Source organism: Scleropages formosus, chromosome 14 (assembly GCF_900964775.1).
Source record: "Scleropages formosus chromosome 14, fSclFor1.1, whole genome shotgun sequence".
Classification (NCBI taxonomy): domain Eukaryota; kingdom Metazoa; phylum Chordata; class Actinopteri; order Osteoglossiformes; family Osteoglossidae; genus Scleropages; species Scleropages formosus.
The window spans coordinates 5,823,177-5,846,400 of NC_041819.1; the positions used below are offsets into that span (position 1 = coordinate 5,823,177).

General features: G+C 41.8%; 1 protein-coding gene across 1 annotated transcript; it reads left to right on the forward strand.

Moving 5' to 3' along the window:
- The first annotated feature begins 8,605 nt into the window (after positions 1–8,605).
- LOC108920532 (epidermal growth factor-like protein 6) lies at positions 8,606–21,092 on the forward strand. The gene is made up of 14 exons (XM_029258155.1): positions 8,606–8,679; positions 12,852–12,958; positions 13,356–13,448; positions 13,874–13,993; positions 14,327–14,446; positions 14,665–14,799; positions 14,997–15,119; positions 15,597–15,659; positions 16,487–16,714; positions 16,796–16,816; positions 19,507–19,572; positions 19,937–20,032; positions 20,415–20,674; positions 20,985–21,092. Exons 1-14 carry the CDS (start codon positions 8,606–8,608, stop codon positions 21,090–21,092), a joined length of 1,614 nt encoding a protein of 537 aa, XP_029113988.1.
- The last annotated feature ends 2,132 nt before the right edge of the window (positions 21,093–23,224 follow it).

Here is a 23,224-nt window from a genome sequence, read left to right on the forward strand (position 1 = left end):
ATCTATCAAGTCATTGTGTGCTGTGGAAGAGCCAAGCCAGGGGTGACTGGGTGCCTGTACAATGTATGTGCGCATTTATGGGACACGGGTGGTTCTTCAGAAGGTGACATTTTACATATTAATTAGCATTTCAACAAATGCAAAAGATATGCCCTAAGACGCAATAAAGGTAGTCTGCAAACATTATATAATTTTATGCTTAGTTTAAAAACGCCTCTGACAAAAAGTCTGAGAAAAGAATTAAAATAGTAGGGCAGAAAAATGCTGTATTTCATATGACATGTGTCTAGAAAGAAGCTGTAATTGTTAGGCCAATTCTTAGAATAGGCTTTAATTAATGGGAGGGGGCTTCCCATTAACTTCCACTTACCCTTTAATTATTATTCTTGAGGAATCTTCTTAGGCAGCATCTGTTTCAATATTTGGATGGCATTATTCACCACCCATGAAATGCATTTCCATTTGAAGAGTTTTTGCAATTTCTAACCATGCAAAACAGACTTGTGTTTGCTTTGCCAACCTTTCATCACCAGGTGATCTTCACGCTGGAGGTTCTGCAAGAAATGGAAAATGGAGTTTAAGTAGTTTTCCAAAAGGTTCTGCACACATTCTTGACAAGGCCACGGCTTCCAGAATGAGTATATGCCAGAAAACTGGTTTAATCTGGATCATGAGAAAAGAATGCTGTGGATCACCGCTGAGATTAACGATAAACCGAAAGTTCTACGGAAGTGCTCTTGCGTTGCTAAAAGCTATCCCATTCCATGAATGACCTTGCCTGGGAATATGGAATTCCCAGTAGGTCACAGCACACTCAGAACAAGGATTTGAGGAAATTGTGTCTGTATCATGCATGACTGAGTGTACTGAAAAAGAATTGGACTCAACCACTTATTTTGACAAAAGAGCAATGCAGTCAAGGGGTGTGAGTCAAAGGTCCTTAATGAGGTTTCAGATGATCCCTAAACAGAAACCTTGTTTATATTTTCAGTATGAATTCAGTGTATATAAATACTAGTTGAAGAAAGATATGACCAATAGTTCAAATTACTGTGAGACTTCCCTAGAGGCTGTTCTAACTCTTAAAATTTCAATCCCGTGAGTAGATGTCTCCAGGTTCATGCCCTCGCTGAGCATGGTTCACCGGAGTCCTCCTTCACAAAAGCCTGATACGAGGAGGGCAATGGCAGCTGTGCAGTCTGCTGGAGGTGCTCTGCAGATCAAGGTGCCAGATGAATGAGTAACATGCAGTTAAGAGGAAAAACCTCCCGGGCAATAAAGAATGTCCCCCACAACAGAGGGACCCACCCACAGCACACAACACATCACTCCAGCAATATTCATTACAGCTGGGATTAAAAAGGCACAGATGCCACACTCATTATGTGAAAGAGCTCTGATCTCATATTAAATTGTCATAACACTCACGTTTTGGATGTGTTCTCTTTCTACCGGGATGCATTATATTGATGAAACTTAGGGATGTGAAATGGTTCAACACTGGTACATTTAAATGCCGACAAGGGAATCGGAACATCCTTTACTGACTATGGTTAGCTTTCTACTTAGAACAGAACTAAAAGAGGCATTTGGTGAAAACTAACAAATGAAAACACTAATAATGGAGGATTTTATGATCGTGGTTTTCTGCAATGCTTGTTCACAGTTTAAAGGTACAGGAATAAATACCAAAAAACCTAGATACAGGAATAAGTACATTGATATTTCACTTATTTAGAAGTGTGATTAAAATATAATTAAGAATGAAAGTTTTCTTTCATCCAAAGGATAGTTCTTTATTTCAAAATTAACTTCATGGGGACAGAAAAGGACTGGTCAAACAGCTACAAATGTACGTATTCGAGATTGTGAAGCACTGACTCACACAAGAATGCAAATGGTGTTGTGAAAAAGGACATGAAAAGTGCTGCCAGATCTTTTCCCTCTGAATGCAGTGGGAGTGAGAGGTGCCCAAGGTCATGGCTGTCAGTGGAGGTCGGTTGTCAGACTCCCCCTGCGGCCATCCCTCCCGTGCCGGGGATGCTGTGGCCAAAAACATATCGGAGGAAGGGAGGGGAGCCGTGGCTGTAGAAACACCACCACGCTACTCGCTCTTATCAGAGGCATTTTTTCACCCCCATCAAAGCCTTGCCTTTGCCCTGCAAAATGGAAAAGCAGAGAAACGCCCCGTTGTCTCAGCAAGGCAGTAGCCTGATGCCACGTGATTATGCGGGTGAGTAAACGCTGCAGTTTCACACTCCCCTCTCTGGCGCACATGGTGTTTCGTTACGCCCTCTGCCTAGGATGCGAGAACATGTATGACAGCGACCAGAAATAACAGCCACTGAGCACAGTAACCAGAACAGCGTGATAACTGTCATAATTGCCATTACACCCACTGCCGATGCCGTGATTCGGTAAATCAGAAAACTGCCAGAGCTGTCAGTATCACTAAACACAGGGGTGGAACCGCTATAACTACTGTGATAAGTACACAATATATTGTGAGGCAGAAATCATAGGGACGACATTGCTGAGACGGAGATGTGCAACCACAGATCGCACATCAGTGCATCATCAGTGCACACAGGCTGTGAGGCTGCAGCCCTCCCCCACACGTCTGTGATTCCAGAACAGCAGGGTCAGCACAGGTCGCTGTCACTGCAGTCACACAGCAGCTTTGCACACGCTACTACCGCTCATGTAGTCAGTGGTCTTGTTCACGGTCACCTCTCTACTCTACTCATGGACCCTGGCAGCATTTGGATATTTACAAAGGGAATCGTTGCTGCTATGTGAGACTTGAAACCTACAATCTTCTTAATTTTAACCAGATCTAAATGTGATCATGGCAGCAGCCATGGAGGCTGTAGGTTCCCCTCTGCCCATCGGTGCAAGAGCCGCTGGCTTTGTGACACACAGCGCTTTTGCCTCCTCATCACGGCCGGATGTGGCTCTGTGAACTGCTCTTTCAAAATAGCTCCGAATAACAATCGTGTCAAAATAACAGTATCCTGTCTGCTTCTGAAGCCCGATTAGTGCTTGCTCACTTGGAAGGAAGTATCATTGAGGCCCACACATTGTGTCCACGTTTAGAAGTGTCAAAGTTCCTGTGTGGCTCAATAGGAGAAAAATGAGCGTGTGACTTGATATTAGCAGCCGGGTACTTTCTCACAACGTAGGGTGTTGTCCTCAAAGCATTAGCAGCACTTACTAGTCCAGGATAAGTCCAATTATGCTCCATAAAAGGGTACAAAAAGTGTTACTCTGCAAAAGCTTAATTACATTACAGCTCCAGCTAAAAGAAGAAGAAGCAGAAGCAGCAGAAAACATTTTGAAAGTATTCCAGGAAGTGGAGCAAGAACATTTCTGAAAGGGCTCACTTCGTATCAGATTTTACAGTGAACGAGAAAAGTGTAGAAAAATGAAGAATAACATCCACATATGTCAAAAAAAGGAGAGAATACTTTAAAAATACTAGACATAACTTGAAACCAATTACATAAAGGATCATCCGATAACGTGTTTGTACGGGAGCAGATGTGCAAAGTGTGTTCAGCACCGAGGAAAGAAAAATCCTGCTCCCTTAATTTTTTGTTAAATCATTTATTTCCTGCAGATTCCTGCATTACTACCTTATCATCTGCTTTTGATACACAGTATGAAGCTGTTGAATATACAGGTGGAAAAAAAGAAAAGAAACAGGATGTTGAACAATGCAACTTCCTCTTGCTGATCTGTGCTGACATACAGGGACCCCTTGTGGCAGAAAGCCGCCACAGTAATTCTTTTTCAACTTCCCTTGGAATTTGCAAAGACGACCATGGTAGATGGCACAGGGTGAAAAATAACAGTCATCAATCTTCAGGAACACCTTCCATCACATTTAAAAGCGTAGAGGAATCAGACCGTGAGATGATGTTACAATGCCTGAAAATGCATGGTTGATTATGATCAGTGATGAATAATCTTGAAATACAGACGGGCCCCGAGTTACGACGGTCCGACATGAATTTTCGACTTTAGGATGGTGAGAAGGCGATACGCATTCAGTAGAAATCGTACTTCAAATTTAGATTTTTTTTCCCACGCAAGTGATATGTGGTATGATACTCTCTTGTGATGCTGGGCATCAGCAACGATCTTCATCTCCCATTCTGCCACGTGGTCGCTAATGTATACAACCGATACTTTACAGTGTTCTGTGTCCCAAGCCCTGAACTTCAAGCTCCATCTGAAATTCAGCTGGAGTCAAAATAATGCTTACGCAGCAATTTGGTCATGTATGTTATGATGTCTTCTGACTCTTTTGTCCCACTTACAATGATAAGGACAGTGAAGACTAGTTGATGTTATCTTGCTGTCCTACCAAATTCTTGTCGCAGAAAACAATGCTGTTAGTAGCTCATTTAGCTGATGCTTTTCTCCAAAGCAACTTGCAATGGTAAGTTTGTACTTCAAACCATTTCCAGTGATTTTCCCATTTCCACAACTGGGTATTTTTTACTGAATCAACTCAGGGTAAGTCTCTTGCTCCAGGGTACTACAGCAGGATGTGGAATTCAGACCTGTCATTCGAGTCCACAGAGGCATATCTAAACACTTTACTACCTGCTGTCAACTTATCCACATTGTGTTTTGTGCATCCATCATGTCTATGAAACACCCAACTGTGGCGTTTGACTTTTGCGACCATCGTAAAGGGTAAAAAGTTATGATGTTTGGTAGGTTAGGTGTATTAAATGCATTCTCAACTTCCCATATTTTCAACTTACAATGGGTTTACTGGAACGTAACACCGTCTGTAATTACTATTATAATTACCAAAACATGATTTATTTGAGACTAAAAGCATTCTTACTGTTGTTCTGCTTTCTTTTCCATACAGAGCACAAGTACCAATATTCATTTAAGACCTGGGGACAGCTAGCAGTCTAGTGGTAGGTAGATTAACACTGTAAATCGCTTCAGAGAAAAGCGTCAAATAAACGTATTCCCTTAACTTACTTGCGTTAATCCTTAACTAAGAGCATGCAAATAATTGCAGTTAACTTAAATTATGAAAGACTTTAAATAAATAAATAAACAAGTGTCATATTCCGTGCGATACTTTTGTGAACAAATCACTACAGCTATCAATTGCACGGCTCATTTCCCCTGAGTGAAAATAGTCAACCTGTTAAAAAGGCATGTCTCCCTCCTTCGAGGCATCAGATGTCTGAAAAAATACAGGCCACTTGGTTGAAACAGGAGCCTCTCTTCTGGAGACACTGTGGAGACCATTATCCAGAGGGTGCCACAATAGCAAATGTCTTTGTGATTTCACGGGGGCTGATTTCAGTCATGTTTGCCCATTACCTTTGTTTTACTTTGTTCAGGTATAAATTTCACCATTTATTAAGCTTATTGAACTTCCACATCATTCAGCGGGGTTGGGAATTTTAAATTTCAACTATGTTTGAACCTTCTTCCACTGACTAGAGACACAGAGAATTACCATCTAATTTTCCTCTTATTAAACATCAGTTTAAATGTTATTTTACAGAAAAACTCTAATGCAGCAACCTATTTGTGTCAACATGAAAGATATCACTTAACTGTGTTCTGGAAAAAACACCAACTTATGAGAGCACACACACTTTCAGAACCGCTTGTCCCATACAGGGTCACCGGAGCCTACCCAGCAACACAGGGCATAAGGCTGGAGGGGGAGGGGACACACCCAGGATGGGACGCCAGTTTGTCGCAAGGCACCCCAAGCGGGACTCGAACCCCAGACCTACCGGAGAGTAGGACCATGGTCCAACCCACTGCGCCACTGCACCACTACACCCTCTCCTTATGAGAGCATTGTTCTTATAAACTGCAAAAATTACTTCATATCCCTAAAGAATGTGATTATGACTGCCTTAGATATTTATGCACAGAAATTCACTTGAAAATTGTCAGCAGTAGAGTTTTTTCAAGTATGCATAAAGTTAATTTAATACTCCATAGAAGTAAACTGAATGAAAACATTGAATTATTGTCATAGATTTCTGAATGATCAATGGAAAAAAAAATGAGTGATGAATTAATGTTAAAGAGCAGATGTATTACAGGGACTCTGCATGTGTGTGCATGCTGAATTACAACAATTGCTATATTCGTGTTTCAAAAATAGTCCCTGTTGGAGAGCCACTTACCTTTAGAGCTATGTATTATTATTAAAGTGCTTTTTAAATGGATGCCTTCAGGCAAACCTTCCAGATGTGCAGACAGTTATGAAATATTGAAGTACTATGGGCTTTTTTTGAAATAGGTCAAAAAAAAAAAAAACAGTTGGCTGAAATACAATAATTTTTTTTTTTTTTTCTGAAAACTGCAAAAATCATTCCAGCTATGAGTATTCTTCTTTCAAAAGTTTTTGTAGCATGTTATTGTATCTGTCCTAATGTCTCATATTTGGAAATGAAGCCTGGCAATATTAACAAAACATTATTTCTCCAACTGACCTCTGAAGTCATCATTGCAACCTCAGACTCCTGATCCTCTCATTTTCCCATGACAGCTGTTGAGGAGTCTCCTTTTCTTCCTCTTTCATCAGCACTATCCGCAGCCCCCCAACTGCTGGCCCCAGGTACGACTGCAGGAGTTCCTCTTGGACACCCCAATCTTGGCTTTCGGTGTGCTGTTAAAGGGGTCTCTCATGCTATGTAATATTTAGATATTGCACCATGACATTGTGTGTTCGTGAAGAAGACCTCCTCGATGTGTAACGAAGCATGGCACGTAGGCACGTCTCCTCATGCCTAATCCCCTCCTTCCATTAGTGGGAGAGGAGCCTCCTCCACATGCAGCACTGTTCATCATAGACAAAGTAGGACGTCTGCTAGCCCACAAGTTCTGATGATTGCAGTAATTATACCCCCGTTCTCTCCTTCTCATACAATGCCGAATAAAATGTTCATCACTCACTTCTGTCATGTGGCAATTCTGTTTTCCTTTCAACTTTTTCCTACTGTTTCTCATATATAGCTGTTTGCCTTTCTTGCATTACATGCATGCATTCTGCAGATGCATTTCTCCAAAGCAACACATAGCTCCTGTTAACTAGTATTTAGCTGATGCTTTTGACCAAGTTACACTACACTAAGCTATGTACAGTTCTACCCATTCACACAACAGAGCAATCGCACTCTCTCCTTCACTTACACACACACAAACATACACACATAATTATAGTGTGGGCAATTTAGAGTCTCAAGCTCACCTGAAACACATGTCATGGAATATATGAGGAAACCTTCTGGAACGCAAACTCCAGGGAGAAAGATCCCGACTCAATCATCTGTCAGAACCTAGAGCCAATGAGCTGTGACCCTTAACCCTAACCCTAAGGCACCAGCGACACCCACTTGGATGTCATCTGCAAAAACTGGCCAACAGCTGGGAAAGATGGCCTGTTTTTGTGTTTTTGGGAGATATGCTGCAATAAGAGCTCTACTGTTAGTGTGCAGTTACAGGTCATCATAATGTAGAGAGCTTAGTATCAGCGGCAGGTTGCAGCTCCATAGGGGAGTTAAGGCACTTGGTTGTTAGCATACCACCCCTTCTTTGCTGAAATCTTGGAAATTCTTTGGTCACCAAAAAGCTCCCCATCTGCACTAAATGTTTAGCAATGAGTTTGTTGTCACAGCTGAAATGTACAGTATGTCTGTAAGGTCTTACATGCCGCAGAAGACGAATATAAAACTGCGCTATGGAAATTAGGTAAAATATTTTAAAGTTTTTGTGTAAATATTTGTAAATACCTGTTATGCAAAGGCCTGACTGCTTTTTTCATTAATACAATTTTACAGTAAATTTTATAAAGTGTATGCATATTTTTAAATCACACATACTTAGTCTTCAACTGCTTGTCCTGAGCAGGGCTGCAGCAAGCTAGAGCACAACCAGGCAACACAGGGCACAAGGCTGGAGTGGGAGGGGACACACATAGGACAGGATGTCAGTCCATCGCAAGGCACCCCAAGCAGGACTCAAACCCCAGACCCACCAGAGAGCAGGCACAGGCCAAACCCACTGCACTACTGCACCACCCCAAAAGCACCATATACGTTCCAAAATATGCATCAGAAGTGCAGTCTTGGTATGTTTACAGTACAAGCATATGTTGACATACATTCCTAAGTGCCAGATCTTACAGAGAGCAGTTAAGGTGATCAGAGTTGTGCTTTCAACCCCCACTCCAGTCCATTCCTGCTGCAATAATGCCTTCTTGGATTGGGTTACAGAGGGGAGACGTCCAGAGCTTCAGCGCTCATTCTCCAGTTCCACCCCTGTGTCACTCATTGTAATGACGGCCCACCTCTGGAATTTCGGCTCAAAGAGGGAGGGGGCGCACACTTGCCTACGAGAGGAAAGGCAGAAAGAGAGAGAGTGGCAGGGTGTGTAGTGCCGAGAGGGGGGAAACAGAGTGAGAGCGTGAGTAGAGGAAACAGACTAAACAAAGACTTTCCACCTCTGCTAAGACTTATTCTAGCAACTCCCTGCTTAGCATCCCAGGAAGGGGTGCAATACCCAAAGCCATAACAAAAGATCCTCCACCTGGGTTCTTGCAGCCATGCATCCCCTCACTTGGATTGGCGCCCTGTCCTTCTTGCTGTGCATATCGTCTGTCTGGGCAGAGCAGTACAGGTGAGTGGTTCTGCTTCTTATGTTCTAGACCATGCAGGAGGGGAAGGTAAATGCATGAGTGGATAGGATCCCTTCCTAACTTTGTGGCATGCAGGTTTTTTCAATTTAAAAAAAAAAACAAAGATTCTTTTTCTTGGGCCTGTAAAGACACATGCAGGGAAAAGTGCGGCTTTATGCATGTGTTTACAGCGTGGATGAAATGCAGTAAGCAGTATGATGCTTATGGATTTCTGGAACCTGTACATCTCAGATTTGAGAAGCTAGTTGGAGAGGAAGCTGATGTTGTACCCTTGAGCAAGACCCTTAATTGACAAACTTTGATTAACATTCCACTGGGTGAGATCACATGGTTTGCTTTCAAGTATCTGCTAAACTATAAAATGTTGGAAAGGACAATGTTTTACCTGTTAGCCGAGGAAAAGTTTTTGTTATATGCAGGATGATTAGGAGGAAGCTTCCAGTTACACACAGGGAAGACACTTTGAGGCATGCATACACTTTCACACCGTCTGCACCCTCTCTGATGCTATGTGAGCAATGTCGTCTCAGCAGCTAAATGCAGCGTAGCAGCTGTCCGCGTGCGTCGGGGGCACCTGTCACAGTCGGCGAGTCCAGCTCTACTTGGCTATTCTGGTGGGTTTCGAGCAGGTCTCAATTTCTCACCGGTCACTCCTTTGGACTCCTGGCTCCTTTACGGAAGCAAATGGTACGCTGACAGAATGTGAAACATCTGGGACACTGAACGTAGCACTGTGTTCTGGGACAGGGGTTAGAGGGGTGGTGGGACAATACTTTATATCCATTCTGAGGTCAATGGATAGGAATACAATGAAAAACTGGTCTTCTCGCTTCGGGGAGTTACTTCCACAGTGACTAAAGCATATTGACTATCCATGTCAGAGGAAGTAAGTTCATATAATATATGTATGTCCATCCATCCATCCATCCATCCATCCATCCATCCATCCATCCATCCATCCATCCATCCATCCATCCATTTTCAGTGACTGCTAGTCCAGTTGAGGGCTTCAGTTGTCTAAAATAGAAGCTGGCACAACAAGTAGTGCTACTGTCTCACAGCACCTGGGTGGTGTGAGGGGATGTGGGTTCATTCCCCACTTGGTCTGTGTGGAGTTTGCATGTTGTGGCTATGTGTGATTCCTCTGGGTGCTCCAAAGACATGCTATTCAGGTCCACCCATAGTGTGTGTGTGACAGAGAGAGTGTGTTCCATGGATGAGTGGCCCATTGTAAGTAGTGTATCTAGCAGTGAATGTTACCTTGGTGAATAAGGTGTGTGGGCTGATAACACTACACAGAGGTCATTGGAAGTTGCTTTGGAGAAAAGCATCTGCTAAATGAATAAATGTAAGATGTAGGTAGCCCTTTATGAGTAAAGCTACATGAGGTATGGTGCTCAGCTTTTCTTATCTATTTTTACTCCTCTAGTTTCCAGTTTAGTAATGATCAGTTACCCTATTCAAGCCAGTGTTTTCCTCTCAAGGCATGACACCTACATGCCTCCTCCAGTGTGTGTGTGCTGTTATTCACTGTGGGCTTCTTTGGGGTACAAAAGAGACAAAATGTGGCCATTTCCACCTGCAGGCCCATAGACATTAAGAACAGTTTCATTGTGAACAACAAAACAGAGGCAACCCCAGGCACGAAACCTCTCTAAAATATTGCATACTGTTTTTGTCCTCCTGAGGTATCTTCACCACAAACAGTTAGTGTGGAAGAGCAGAGATTTGAGCTCTTACCCCCTCTGAAGAGTACCCTGCATCACTGAGAATGCTCATTTTTTTTGCCTATTAACACCTTTTTAAATCTATCTTTTCTGAAACCTTTAATGTGTAATTACAATATTGTAATTAAATGTGCTTAGTTTCTAAATACGAAGTATTAACAGTATCATCTCTTGCCAGTTGCCACAGAGTTTTTCCAAAAATATACTTCAAAGTCAAGTTAATCACAGAGTAAATGAGGCAAGCGGAATCTAATTAAATTTCTTACTGAAGTGTGATTAATATTAAGTTGAGTGAGTGGGCCGTCTGCTCCCCTCCGCACCTTGGGTTTGCCTGGCACTCCAAGCCTTCATAGAGACACCTACGTTGTTGTCCCTTCAGTTAGGCTTGTTGCTTGTAAGCACTGCTTTACATGTCTCCACTGTGGGCTGAATCTTCACACTGTTCTACATCATTCACTGTCACACTTGTTTGAGAATAACTACGTTTGTGAGTAATTGCTCATTGTACAGTTAATAAAATTTTTTTCAATTAGAAACTAGGCGTAGAAATTTAAATTGATTTAGAGAATTCCTAAAGTAGCATAATTAATTTTTTTCTCACCAGTTTTTGAATCTTAAATGTCTTATATTACTGTGTCCAAAACAGCTCGATTCCTGAAATATGAACCACCAACCAGCTGGCCACAAGTTTACTTCTTCAACCTCCTGACCATGTACTGCTTTCATGATTTGCTTTCAACGGCTTTCCATTTTTTAAGTTAAAGGAGAATATGCTTTTGAACTTCGTGACAGCTGGTAGCATAGCAGTGAGTGCTGCTGTCTTTAGTCCTGAAGGTTATTGGTTCAAATCTCCCTTCTGACTGTAGGATCCTTATACAAGGTACTTACTCTAAATTGCTCCACTAAAATTACATAGCTGTCTAAATTGGTGAACTAGGTAGGTTAAAATTCAAAGTTCTTTCAGAAAAATGGAATGAATATACTGTCCCTCTTGAAACGCACTTGGAAGTCCAGCCACTACATCACAATCTATAAATGTTTAATAATGTAGCTTAACCCTTCAGGTCATTCATGGGATAGGTTCTGTAGCAAAAACAAACTGAATTGATTCAGTTTCAATTTGCTCTTCAACTTTAATTAATTGTACTACTTTCATAAGCAGCTCATATAGTGCAGGGTATCAGTGTTCCTGTATACAGCTGGCCCCTGTCTTACGAAGTTAATTGGCACCTAATGCGGGTTTGTTACTCAGAAAGTTCAAAAATCAATGGTGATGCGGTGTGAGTTAGGGGCTTGTCATCAATTTTATATGCAGCTACTCCAGTAATGGGAGCTGGCAAAAAAATGGTGTTACTGGACTCAGTGACTGTACTTTAAGAATTACATGTCTGTTCCTGTATATTTCTGTCTGATGAGAAACACAATTTTGTCTAAGGAGTTGCACTTTGGAAAAAAAAAGCACTTGCCAAATTAATAAATGTAATGTAAATGATCAGTAACCCAGATGTTAAGACTCTGCTGGCAGCAGTATTTACAACAGTGTGTAAATAAAAAGCAAAATGCAGCTCTGCAATCCCTTCTTTTATCCCACACAAAATTCAATACCCAGTGCAGCCATAAAATAAGTACTAAACACATAATTCTTAAAAAAAAATTAAAACAATGTAAGTTCTATATTATTTACACTTAACCGCCGACAACATCTATGTGTCCATTCGGAGTCAGGGTATTACATTGAGATGGAGGGTGACGGAGAAGCAGTGCTTCACTGATGGCTGAAAACTGGACAGTTTAGAAGCCATAGGATCATCTAGAGCTTGTTCACCTTATCTTTCCTTTTTCTTACACTATCACCCCTTTTTCAAAAAAGTTTTAAATGAGAAACAACCACTAAATACTAAAAACTGAGAAACTGTGTATCAGTGAAAAGTTTGTTACTCAAAAGTTTGTAAACCAGGATCCAGTGGTACTCTAAACATCAGGTGTGTGTGAATAGAATGCCAGTTTATGTTATTTCTTTTTTTATTAAAAAGAAAGCAATATTAAAACTAAATCTTCTTTAAATACACTGAAAATAAAAATAAGTAATCTCCACAGACTCCTGTTCAGTATGTTGTGTTCTGCTGTATACATGTGACTCAGTGCCATGCTCCTTCTGCCCCTCAGGTGGCACAGGTCAATGAAATGATGGAGTAGAGAAAGAAGAATGAGTTGGAGGACATATTAAAAAGTGTTTCACCTTCAGTTCAGAATTTCTAAGCCCTGAAAATATGTATAACAAATGAAATATACACTAAATTGAATCTCTCCATGAAGAGCCATTTTTTGGATGTTCATAAGACAAGGTGCAAGTGTATGCTCTTTTCTCCAAATTGCAGTCAGTTCTGTTCTTATCCACTCCTTCTTTGACTCCTTTACCTATGCAGGTATAGTGGGCAGATCTCAGCAGGCAATGAACCGGGTCTATGTCGCTATGGCAGGAGAGTGGACTGTTGTTATGGCTGGAAGATGAACAGCAAAGGCCAGTGTGAAGGTGAGGGATGGATTTTTTTCCGCAAAGGAATCTTCTAACAAGATATAACCACAAAGGTCTTATGGTTGTACTATCCACCGAGTTATCGTAGTGGTTAGCATCATCATCTTGTAATTTAAATGGTCCTTCACTGGAATCTTGCTTTAGTTTCCTTACACAAGGTGGTTGCTCTCAATAGGTACTCTAAGAATACCCTGCATAAGCAAATGGATACATCATTGTGAGCACCTTGTTGTTGTGCAGGCTTTACATTTTAATTTGCCTTGAATGAACTTGAATAGCGCCAACTAAAAGGTGGGTAATATAGTATGTGTACATGGGAAAGAGTTGAATGTCAATGTTTAACTGTTTGGTTACACTTTCTGTTTTTTACATCCTGTGTCAAACATCTTACAAGCTCAATGTGAACATGGCTGCAAGCATGGTGAATGTGTGGGGCCCAACAAATGCAAATGCTCCCCTGGATACACTGGGAAAACTTGCAGTCAAGGTCAGTGATAATTACAGTAAAACCTTTAAGCGGATTGATCCTGTAGGTGAATCGCTTTCCATTGAACATCTCCAGGTAGGACCCACATTGGTTACAAATATTAGGCCAATTAACTAATTCCCCTGGGGGCAAACTCTAGTCTCAACATGAATCCTTATAATTTGCCATCCATGAAACTGTCACAAAATATCCCACATATGGCTTACGTGAGACCTCAGGTACATTACTTTTTTTCATAGGCCCCATCCCATCTTGACCTCATCAGTAATCCATGAGTAGACATGCAAAAGTAGGACTCATATCAAAACAGTGATGGTCCATTTAACCTGGATTGTCCATTCATATTCCACATTTTGCCCATATGGGCCTAAAGAGAAGCTTGAAGTGAAGAATGTTATGGTTAATGAGTGTGCTGCACTCTGCAGACCTAAACGAGTGTGGCCTGAAGCCCCGACCCTGTGAACACCGCTGCATGAACACCCACGGTAGCTACAAGTGCTACTGCCTCAATGGGTACATGCTAATGCCTGATGGCTCCTGTGCCAGTAGGTACCACTTAAAGGGTGGGGGAGGGCAGCTGTCACGATCTTTGTGTGCTAGACTGCTAGTGCTTCTGATGCTTAACACCTCTAACCTTTGCATGGTTTTTTATGTACGAATATAAGAAGTACACTATTATGAGTGTGGGAAGCCCACTCAGCACACCTTCACTATTTTTATTTGTGATGGACAGCGTTAAATGTGAAGCCACTTGTAATAGCACTTGTATGGGAAGTCTCTTCAGTGTGTAGAGATTAATTGGAAAGTCAGGTGTTACAAAGATGCCATGTTGCTCAATTTCAATATGTTTAGTTGCGATGGTGTGCTGCTACTTCCAGACTCCAGGACGTGTGCGCTGGCTCATTGCCAGTATGGCTGTGAGGAGGTACAGGGAGAGACCCAGTGCCTCTGCCCCTCAGCTGGGCTGCAACTGGGTCCAGATCAGCGAACTTGCGTAGGTGAGCATATTTGACATAGACTTATGACAAGACTATTTTACTTGAATTATGTCCAGCTATTTTATGTCATAAACTAATTGTCCCACCTTTAAATAGGGTCAGATCTATAAGCAAATCAAACTTAGGATGGGTTCAGGTTATGAAACGTCATTCAGCATTCCAGTTTTCTGCACTGTTTATCCATATGATCCACCTCATCTTCCATTCCTGTCCCACAGATATTGACGAATGTGAATCCAGAAGGGATCTCTGCCCCTACAACAAGAGATGTGTCAACACGTTTGGCAGCTATTTCTGCAAGTGCCAGCTTGGTTTCGAACTGAAATATGTCAACGGCAAATACGACTGTGCCGGTGAGGTATACTCCATTTGTTTATCGCCAACCTCAATTTTTTGAATGCACATGAATGACCAAAATGCGTAGAATTTTACAGTAATGCAGTTGCTTGTAGAAATGAAACAGTAACACCAAAGTCCTATGCATGTAGGAGAACATATCCTCCCTTTCTGGGGGGTGTTATGCTGTGGTATTCCCATGGTGATTTTCCAGACGTTGACGAATGCACGGGCAGCAGCCACAAGTGCAGCAAGAACGCCATGTGCCTCAATACCCAGGGATCCTACAAGTGCAAGTGCAAGCCGGGCTTCCGCGGCAGTGGCGTCGACTGCACCGGTGAGACTCCACGTGCCTGGAGCTTAACAAGCCTGTCACTTACAGAGTGTGTGTAGTGGGCTTTTTTAGCACTGTCAGCAGTGCAGTTTTTAGCTTATTTGTCGCTTTTAGGTTTTCAAAAAGTCTTGAACGTGACAGTGCGAAAAGTATTATTTTCACGATGCACATTTGGAAACATTAGTAGCTCAGTGCTGCCAGATCCCGCTTCCTGTTTTTAACATTATGTGAGCTCTAGAGATACAGCTGAGGGAGGGCCTGTGAATGAAATCGCACCTGAGCAAATACTCGGTGTTGTAAGTGCAAGAGTTTTATGAAGGACAGGGTGAAAAAAGGTAGTCTGAGAAGGATATCACTGCATTCTTTGAACCTGTCTCCAGAAAATGTGTGGACAACAGAGCACCTTGTGGTTTACGACTTATGGATCTTTTTGTGGACAAGACATGCTGCATCAACAAAGGTGCCTTTTCTGTTTTGTAGTCAAGCCAATTTATCAGAGTACATGGGAAGGGGACAAAGGCAGCGCTGATGAGTTCCTTAACGGTGAGATAGTGTGGAATGGAGAACTTTCTGAACCCTCTGTATGCATCCTGCCTCCCCCTAACATCTCGCAGTTCTTTGTGTCTCCATTCCCTCAGTCCTAGCTCGAGTTCTACATTTCCAGCATGTACCCCCTGGCAACTCCCTGATGTAAATATATAAATAACATCTCTGACAGCAGGCATGTGACAGATGCTGTATAATTCATTACATTTCAGCATGAGCATGAGAAGTATACATGACACAAAGAATTTTGCTGACACTGATATGCCTCTAGGCTATTTCAATTAATGTTATAACAATTTCAGCTTTTATGTCACTTCCAAAGGCAAAAAAGATTTATTTGTGTAAAGATTAAAACATCTAAGAAAAAAAAATAGAAAACAGAAAACATTCTGTGGAGATGTGCTTCAGGTTGACATGTTCCTGTATTTTCATGACATGAATTCCACTGAGTATATATTTCAGACTTGAGAACAATTAAGGCATTCTACCAAAATACTTGTGGTCTCTTTGAGGAACAGAATTTACATTAAAATTTCAGGCAGATGATGTTTTGCATGTGTTTCAAAGGAAGAATGTCAGGTCAAAAAGAGCTGTCAAAGTCTTCTGGGATGCCTTGAAGACACTGACAGTTAGGAATGTTGCTCATTGTTAAGTGGGTTGTTCTTGGCCTAGGATTATGTGTTTTTATCTTACTGTTTAGAAACAAGTCAATTTGGAAACTGGCCATTTCTCTGTGCACCTAAAAGCCATCATGGGACATCTTCACGGTGACTGTGCCTTACTGCTTTGTTCCAGTGTATTAATCTCTGTGTTCCAACATGCAGCTATTCCAGATGCTGGTGCAAGGCTGCCTCAGAGTCATCTGGACATCGAGCAGATTGGCAATGTAATCCCAGAGTCACATGTGACCATGCCCACAAAGGTTCGACTGCAGCCATTTGACTACGATGGAGGCATCTACGTTGGAAATCCCAAGGAGACTGAGGCACAGGACAATCTGCCTGTTGAGGAAGAAGAAGAAGAAGATGAAGAGGAAGATGAGGAAGAAGGAGATGAAGAAGAAGATGAAGAGGAAGATGAGGATGAGGGAGCACAGGAGAACCAAGAGAACCAGATTAAGAGTATGGAGTCAAGTCCCAGAGGAGATGTCTTCTGTGAGTCTCTTTTTTGTTCTTCACCGCAAATCTCATTTATCACCACTGGTGTTCATTCTTCAGAAAAAAATAACGTTGAAGAAGGGAAATCGTAAATCCTTTCAATTCATTACAGATTATACAATTTTTAGGGGAACATTGAATTTCACCCCCGACCCCTAGCTGCATCACTATGAAAATTCAAAATTCAAAGTGTGTTGAACTTTTGTTGGTGGGCCTTGCAATATCATAATTGAAACTTTAGTCACATGGGCTCAGAAGTGGATGTGTTTTATCAGCCTTGAGCAACAGCTTAATCTGAACCCAGCTTCCTGCACCCTGAATGGGCTGTGAGATCAGAGGTTTTCAGCAACTTGTGTTGGGCAAATCTTGATGCTGGTGTCAATGAACTGATAGGGAAATGAAAGGTTCTGGGCTGGCTGGGCTGGCTGGGCTGGCATTAGAACAGCGCTGGAGCTGCTCTTGACCTGTAGTGGATCTGAGACCCAGGCTGTTGTGATGCCTCCTGATGCTTTCCTAAGGTACTATGTTCACAGCTATGGCCAGCAATGGGTAGATGTTAGGACATGTTAGTTAGTGGGCTAAGTGCACAGGCAGGTAGTTGCATCCTCAACTGTGACTGTCTCCATGTGATTCTTTGACTTAGATTCCATGCTTACCCCTTCAAGTAGCTGATTGGACACAGTGTTCTACTCCCAAGTGTCAAAGATCTTCTCTTAGTCAAAATAAATCCACTTTCCGCAGGCTTCCAATAACAGTGTAACTTTCCACAATAATGTTTTGCATTAATGGTGTTTTAAAGTGATAGATGTAATAGTTTGACAGATACATAGTATATAGTATACAGTACAAAGTATGTGTACCTAGAAAAAGTATTGTATAAAGTATACTTTATATGAAATTATATTAAAAAATAAAGAATATAGGGCTTGAACTTGCCCTAGTCCTTGTTCTGTCAAATGGCTGCTGTATTTGCATAATGCTTTTTATGACCAAAGACACATCCTCCATTTATAATGTTATACATTCCTCTCAATCTACAACCAAATGGTCCAGCACGTTCTAAGGTGTCTCGAAGAGCCTTTACTGCTTTATGAAGCCTGAGCTGTGTCCTAATTAGATATACCATTTTCATTTTCATTGACCTCAATAAAGAGGACACAGGAAAGACATCTGTAAAGAAGGAGGCAAACTCCAACATCTGATCATTGTCTGGTCGTGGAAGTGAAAGAATGGGGGATTGAAGCTAGTAGACAGTAGCTTCAGAATGGTGCCGTGCAGGCCATAGATTACGGGAACATACCAGCTCTGCACGGAAATCCCCAAAAACTGGTTTCAAACACAATGGCTCTTAGTGCCAACAAAAGCTTACATAAAGGACCACTATGTTGTCCCACATTTCATGAAAAGGAAAGAAATGAAAACAGGTCAGAAAATAATTTTGTTACCAGTTGTTTTAACAGTATATTTGTAAGACAGTACTAACTTACAAATTGTTTGCTCTAAAGCACTTTCTCATAGCCACTTCTGGATGATATATGTACAATAAACCCAATATTATAAGATACAGATTTATATAGTCATATCAGTAAGTAATTCTATTGGATATATGTTCTTTGAATGTATTTGAATAAAAATAGTAGTTTTACATGTCAGTATTCCAAGACATCTTCTACACATTTTGTTCAGTAATAATTGGAGAAGCTGGTTAAGAGATCTGCTAGCTGTCAATTCAGACACTAAACATCTATGAAAAACTGTTCAGTATAAATTGTGTCCATCTCTGGAGATCTGGCTTTTCAAACCAAACAAGAAAGAATTCAGAGAAATCTTACAGTCAACTTGTCTAATTCATAGAGTTGATGACTGCAGCTATTTGCCCCAAGATCCTGGGGTCTGTCCCTTCAAATGAGTTCAAACCTGTGTGCAAACCGAAATTCAACCCACAAAGGGGGAAGGACTTTGTCTCACAGAATGTTGTCAAAGAGCGAGAGAAGACAAGTCCCAAGAGAAATTCTCCTCGCTGAGTGTGGCCACCCCCGGGGACATGGCCTTCCACACAGCACTTCCTCTGAGATGGAGAAAAAGAGGAAGGCAGGAGGTGGAGTGGCACTCCTGGGCCTGTCATTATCGTTCCCCTGCACAGCTGTAGCGCAAACAGACCCAGTGCTCTCTGGAGAGAAGGGTCTATCATCAGCCTTCCTGACCACCACCCCCCCAGGCATCAACCTTCCATTAACCCAACATGGGTCCATCTGGTTATTGATGGCCATTTTCAGACAAGCCAATTTCTCAGAATAACTGAGCCACTACACCCTTGAGCTTAAACACACTGTGTTAAAAGATATATGACACTGAGCGAGTGTGTGCCTGTAGTGGCAAAAGCCTCATTCCTGCTTGGCTTAACGTTGGAGTGTCACACAAATACACAAGCTCTAGAGAGCAGGACAATCCTCTTGAAAAGAAATCATTTGTTTTATTGTACAGTTTGGGTGTGTCTGATTTCAAGCAGTCTTCTGCTATAAAAACATGCATGTTATACTCTGTGTAATGTTAAACAGACCAAATCAGAAATCAGATGTAGTTTCATATTTATGATATTACTTCCTGGTTGCATTTACCTCATTTCTTCTATAACTGTTCAAGATTTTTTAAAGATATTATGTTGAATATTTTCCCCTCTCTAACAGTCCCACAGTCTGTTTTTGGTACACAAACAGAGGTAAAGGAGATTCCTGTCCTTCCTGGACAAGAAGGTAACTGGTTTTCCGCTATCTCAAAGTACAGTATAACTGCTTTCATTTTCTGTCAGTTTACTAATTCATTATTCACATATTTACATGTGTATTCAGTACTAGTGAAAAGATCATGTGGGCAAACCCATGGAACTTGCATGAATTATCCAGACATGAGAGTGAAAGCAAAGCAACTCACAAGTTTCAAAAATCTCTGAAAAGTAATGCCAAGGAGCTAGGAAGACAAGGGAAAGTGATTCAAAATTAAATATTGTCAGTTATGAAAAACTAGAATCCATGTGCACTCAAATGTTTAACTGCTGCTCCACTCATACTTGCAGCAAGTGAGTGAGCGCTTTTTATACAAACTGTAACTGCCTTCCAGAATTCATTGTGGACTGTGGCTTCGACCAAGGATCATGTGAGTGGATACAGGACAAGGGTGACGACTTCGACTGGACTGTGATCTACCATGAGAAAGGTGCTTTGTTGCACATTTCTCGTAGTATATCAGGATATGTAAACCTTCATCTAAAGCAGGGGTTTTCAGCATTGGTCTTGGTGGAGTCTATGTACGACTTTTTTCGTAGCAGTGAATTTAAATGGCTATATTTCATCGAGTTTGAATTGCACACATCTCACAATTTAAACAATGTCAATCTAAAAATTTCTGCAGCAGGATTCACTTTAAATTTCATTGACAGCAACTGTGCATGGCCAGTTTTGTGTAATGTGATCTGTAAAGATATTTCTTAAGTAGTACTGAACATTTCTTCAGTTAATGCCTGGTATTAATAGTGTAGCTTCCTTAATCATTTTTAATTCACACCCACCACTACACCTTCCATGTCCTCAAACCCCAGGGCCAGGGTACTACTTGGCTGCCAACGACTTCCTGGGGAACAGAAATGGTCTAGCTCGGCTGAAGCTGCTTCTGGGTGAGCAGGCCCAGCGGGGCACTTTCTGCCTGACCTTCACTTACCGGGTGATGGGTGAGCAGACGGGCATCCTGCGGGTGCTGCTGGACAAGTCGAGCTACCCTATGTGGGAGCAGGGCCACAGTGGTCAGGACTGGCAGACGGAGGTCCTCACCGTGCCCTGGGAGAAGGAGGCGCCCCAGCTGGTAAAGTGACCTCACCTTATATCTGTGTGGTTGTAGAACATTTCAATAAGTAAAACAGTCAGGGTCAGTGTTAAAAATGAAAACACCCTGCTGTAACAGGAAAAAAAAAAAAATAGAATTAGTTTCACCCTTGCACTTAATGTAAGGCGTTCCTAAGCCACGTCCACATTTTTTGGAACGACTAGATTTTCTCATCACTGAACCGGTGTGTTCTTTTACTTTGGCAACTTGGTGACTCATTTCATTCATCTTAACATATATCAGCATCTGCATAAGGCCATGTGTCTAATGTTCTCCTCTCCATGTGCAGATTATCTTCGAGGCGGAGCGCAGTAAAGGAGTGAGAGGAGAAATTGGGCTGGATAACGTGGTGCTCACCTCAGGGTCCTGCCAGGATCATGACTCTGTGATCTTTTAATCTGCTTTAAACCATATCGACTCCCACACTGTTTGTGCTGTGGTGCATCAGACACACAGAGACACAAAGGGTGGACATGTTTACAGGAAGATCTGTTTACTAAAGGGTTGATTCCTAGCTGTGCTGCAGCTAAATGCCCCGGTGTTTTACAGCAGGAAGCAATATTTCAGGGTATAAGGTGATGTACTGGAAGCCCTTCTGCACCCCTCTCTTCTCCACTTCTTCAGGCAGTGTGAAGAGGTCCTCACTGCTGATTCAAGAGCTTCACAATGTTCAGACATCTGTGTTGGTACTTCAGCAGAGCTCAGGAAAAGGGCACTGCAACAACATTACATCTCGACATCCTCAAAACCTTGGCAGGATTTGACAAGAACGTTTACCAAATGCAGCCATTCAACTTGTTCACTATGAATACACTTAGGCAATCCAAGATATCCATTAAGCAAGCTAGGGAGGTGTTAGACACATTATTTCTGTTTTAAAACAGGAGAAATGGTGCTCAGCTTTTCTTTTTTTTTTTCTATTTTTAATGCCAGGCTGAAATGCTGTCAAATACAGCAAAATACCGATATACTTAAAATATGTATAACAGTTTTGTTAGAAGAGAAAAATCAATATTTATCCTGAAGTCATCCCTTGAGGGGTTTCTATCAGTTTCCATTCACTTTGTCTGAGTGTGTTAACATTGTAACAGTGCAACTTTGTAAAGTATGCTTTCATACTGAATAATAATAAATGCTTTTGTTTTGTTTTTACAAGTGCTCATACAATTTTTCCTTTTGTTCATTAGTAGCCATGTCTAGGCTGTGCAATGGGAATTTATAAATGTTGCACCATTCTGAGAAGCATAAAATTAAGCAAAAGAAATAGGACAATGGGGGGGGGGGGGGGGTGCAGCAGGTTTGGCCTGTATCTGCACTCTGGTGGGTCTGGGGTTTGAGTCCTTCTTGGGGTGCCCTGCAATGGACTGGTGTCCCATCCTGAGTGTGTCCCCTCCCCCTCCAGCCTTGCACCCTGTGTTGCTGGGCTAGGCTCTGGTTCACGGCAACCCTGCTTGGGACAAGCAGCTTCAGTCAATGTATGTGTGTGTGTGTGTGTGTGTGTGTGTGTGTGTGTGCGTGTGATAGTTTTTGACTGCCCTGTTCCTTACCCAGGCCTTTATTCACAGATGCGTAAAACTCCAATGGGCATAAATAACACCGACAAAAACATCCAAATATTCCTTTAAATAACAAATTTATTTATTTATTTTTTTGTTCTAATTGCACACCAATTATCACTCTAAATCCTGTTAATGTATATTTCAGGAGAACAGGCCCATAGTGAAATTTCACTCTCCCTCACCCTAGAACCCCAAATTTCAATAGATAGTAAGTATCTCAGCAGGAAGGTCCTAACTGGGAATTTCACCTACAGTATTACCTTGCAAAGAGAGGGGAAAGAGCAGCACTATAAGAGACAGATCAGCTGAACAACCTTTGCTCACTGATGTTAGATGTGAATTACTTCCCTCTTTTACAGCCTATAAATCACTTTTGTGCTCTGGGTTCCAATGGGACAAAGACGGACACATGGACACTGTTCATCACAAACGTTTATTGGAACACAAGGAAATACTAATGCTCTCAGCCTTTTTCTCAAGGATCTGCACCTCACCCCAGCCTTCCCAGTCTGCTCAGCACCTCTCAGACTTCCCATTTTTCTCACACTGGCCAACAGACACTCACCTCCTTATATTCCCTTTGAGTCCCAACAGCAGTCGAAAAACCAATTAACATTTTACCCACAATTCACAGCTACATACACTAAACCCATTTTCCTGATCAAGCATGACACTCCCAGTAATGCGAGTCATTACAGTATAATGTTTGCTTATCCTTTATATAATATTCAACAAGAATACTGGCTTATCGGGCTAAACAAAAACATAATTCATCATCTGCTCTGTTGAATCTTTATGATATGGTTTTTATATTGTTCCTATATCAAATACTAATTAACTTATTTGAGGACAGCCCCACCACCCCACCCCACAGACTGAAACCACTCACCTCAAGCAGGGTCATCACACACCAGAGCCTAGCCCTGCAACACAGGGCACAAGTCTGGAGGGGACACACCCAGGATGGGAC

What these genes read in the sequence shown, in the direction of transcription:
- LOC108920532 (XM_029258155.1), top strand. Translation starts at nt 8,606, where the DNA reads ATGCATCCCCTCACTTGGATTGGCGCCCTGTCCTTCTTGCTGTGCATA. An exon ending in GCCTGATGGCTCCTGTGCCA is followed by an intron (nt 13,994 to 14,326) that starts GTAGGTACCACT and finishes TGCTACTTCCAG; the next exon opens with ACTCCAGGACGTGTGCGCTG. An exon ending in CGCTGATGAGTTCCTTAACG is followed by an intron (nt 15,660 to 16,486) that starts GTGAGATAGTGT and finishes TCCAACATGCAG; the next exon opens with CTATTCCAGATGCTGGTGCA.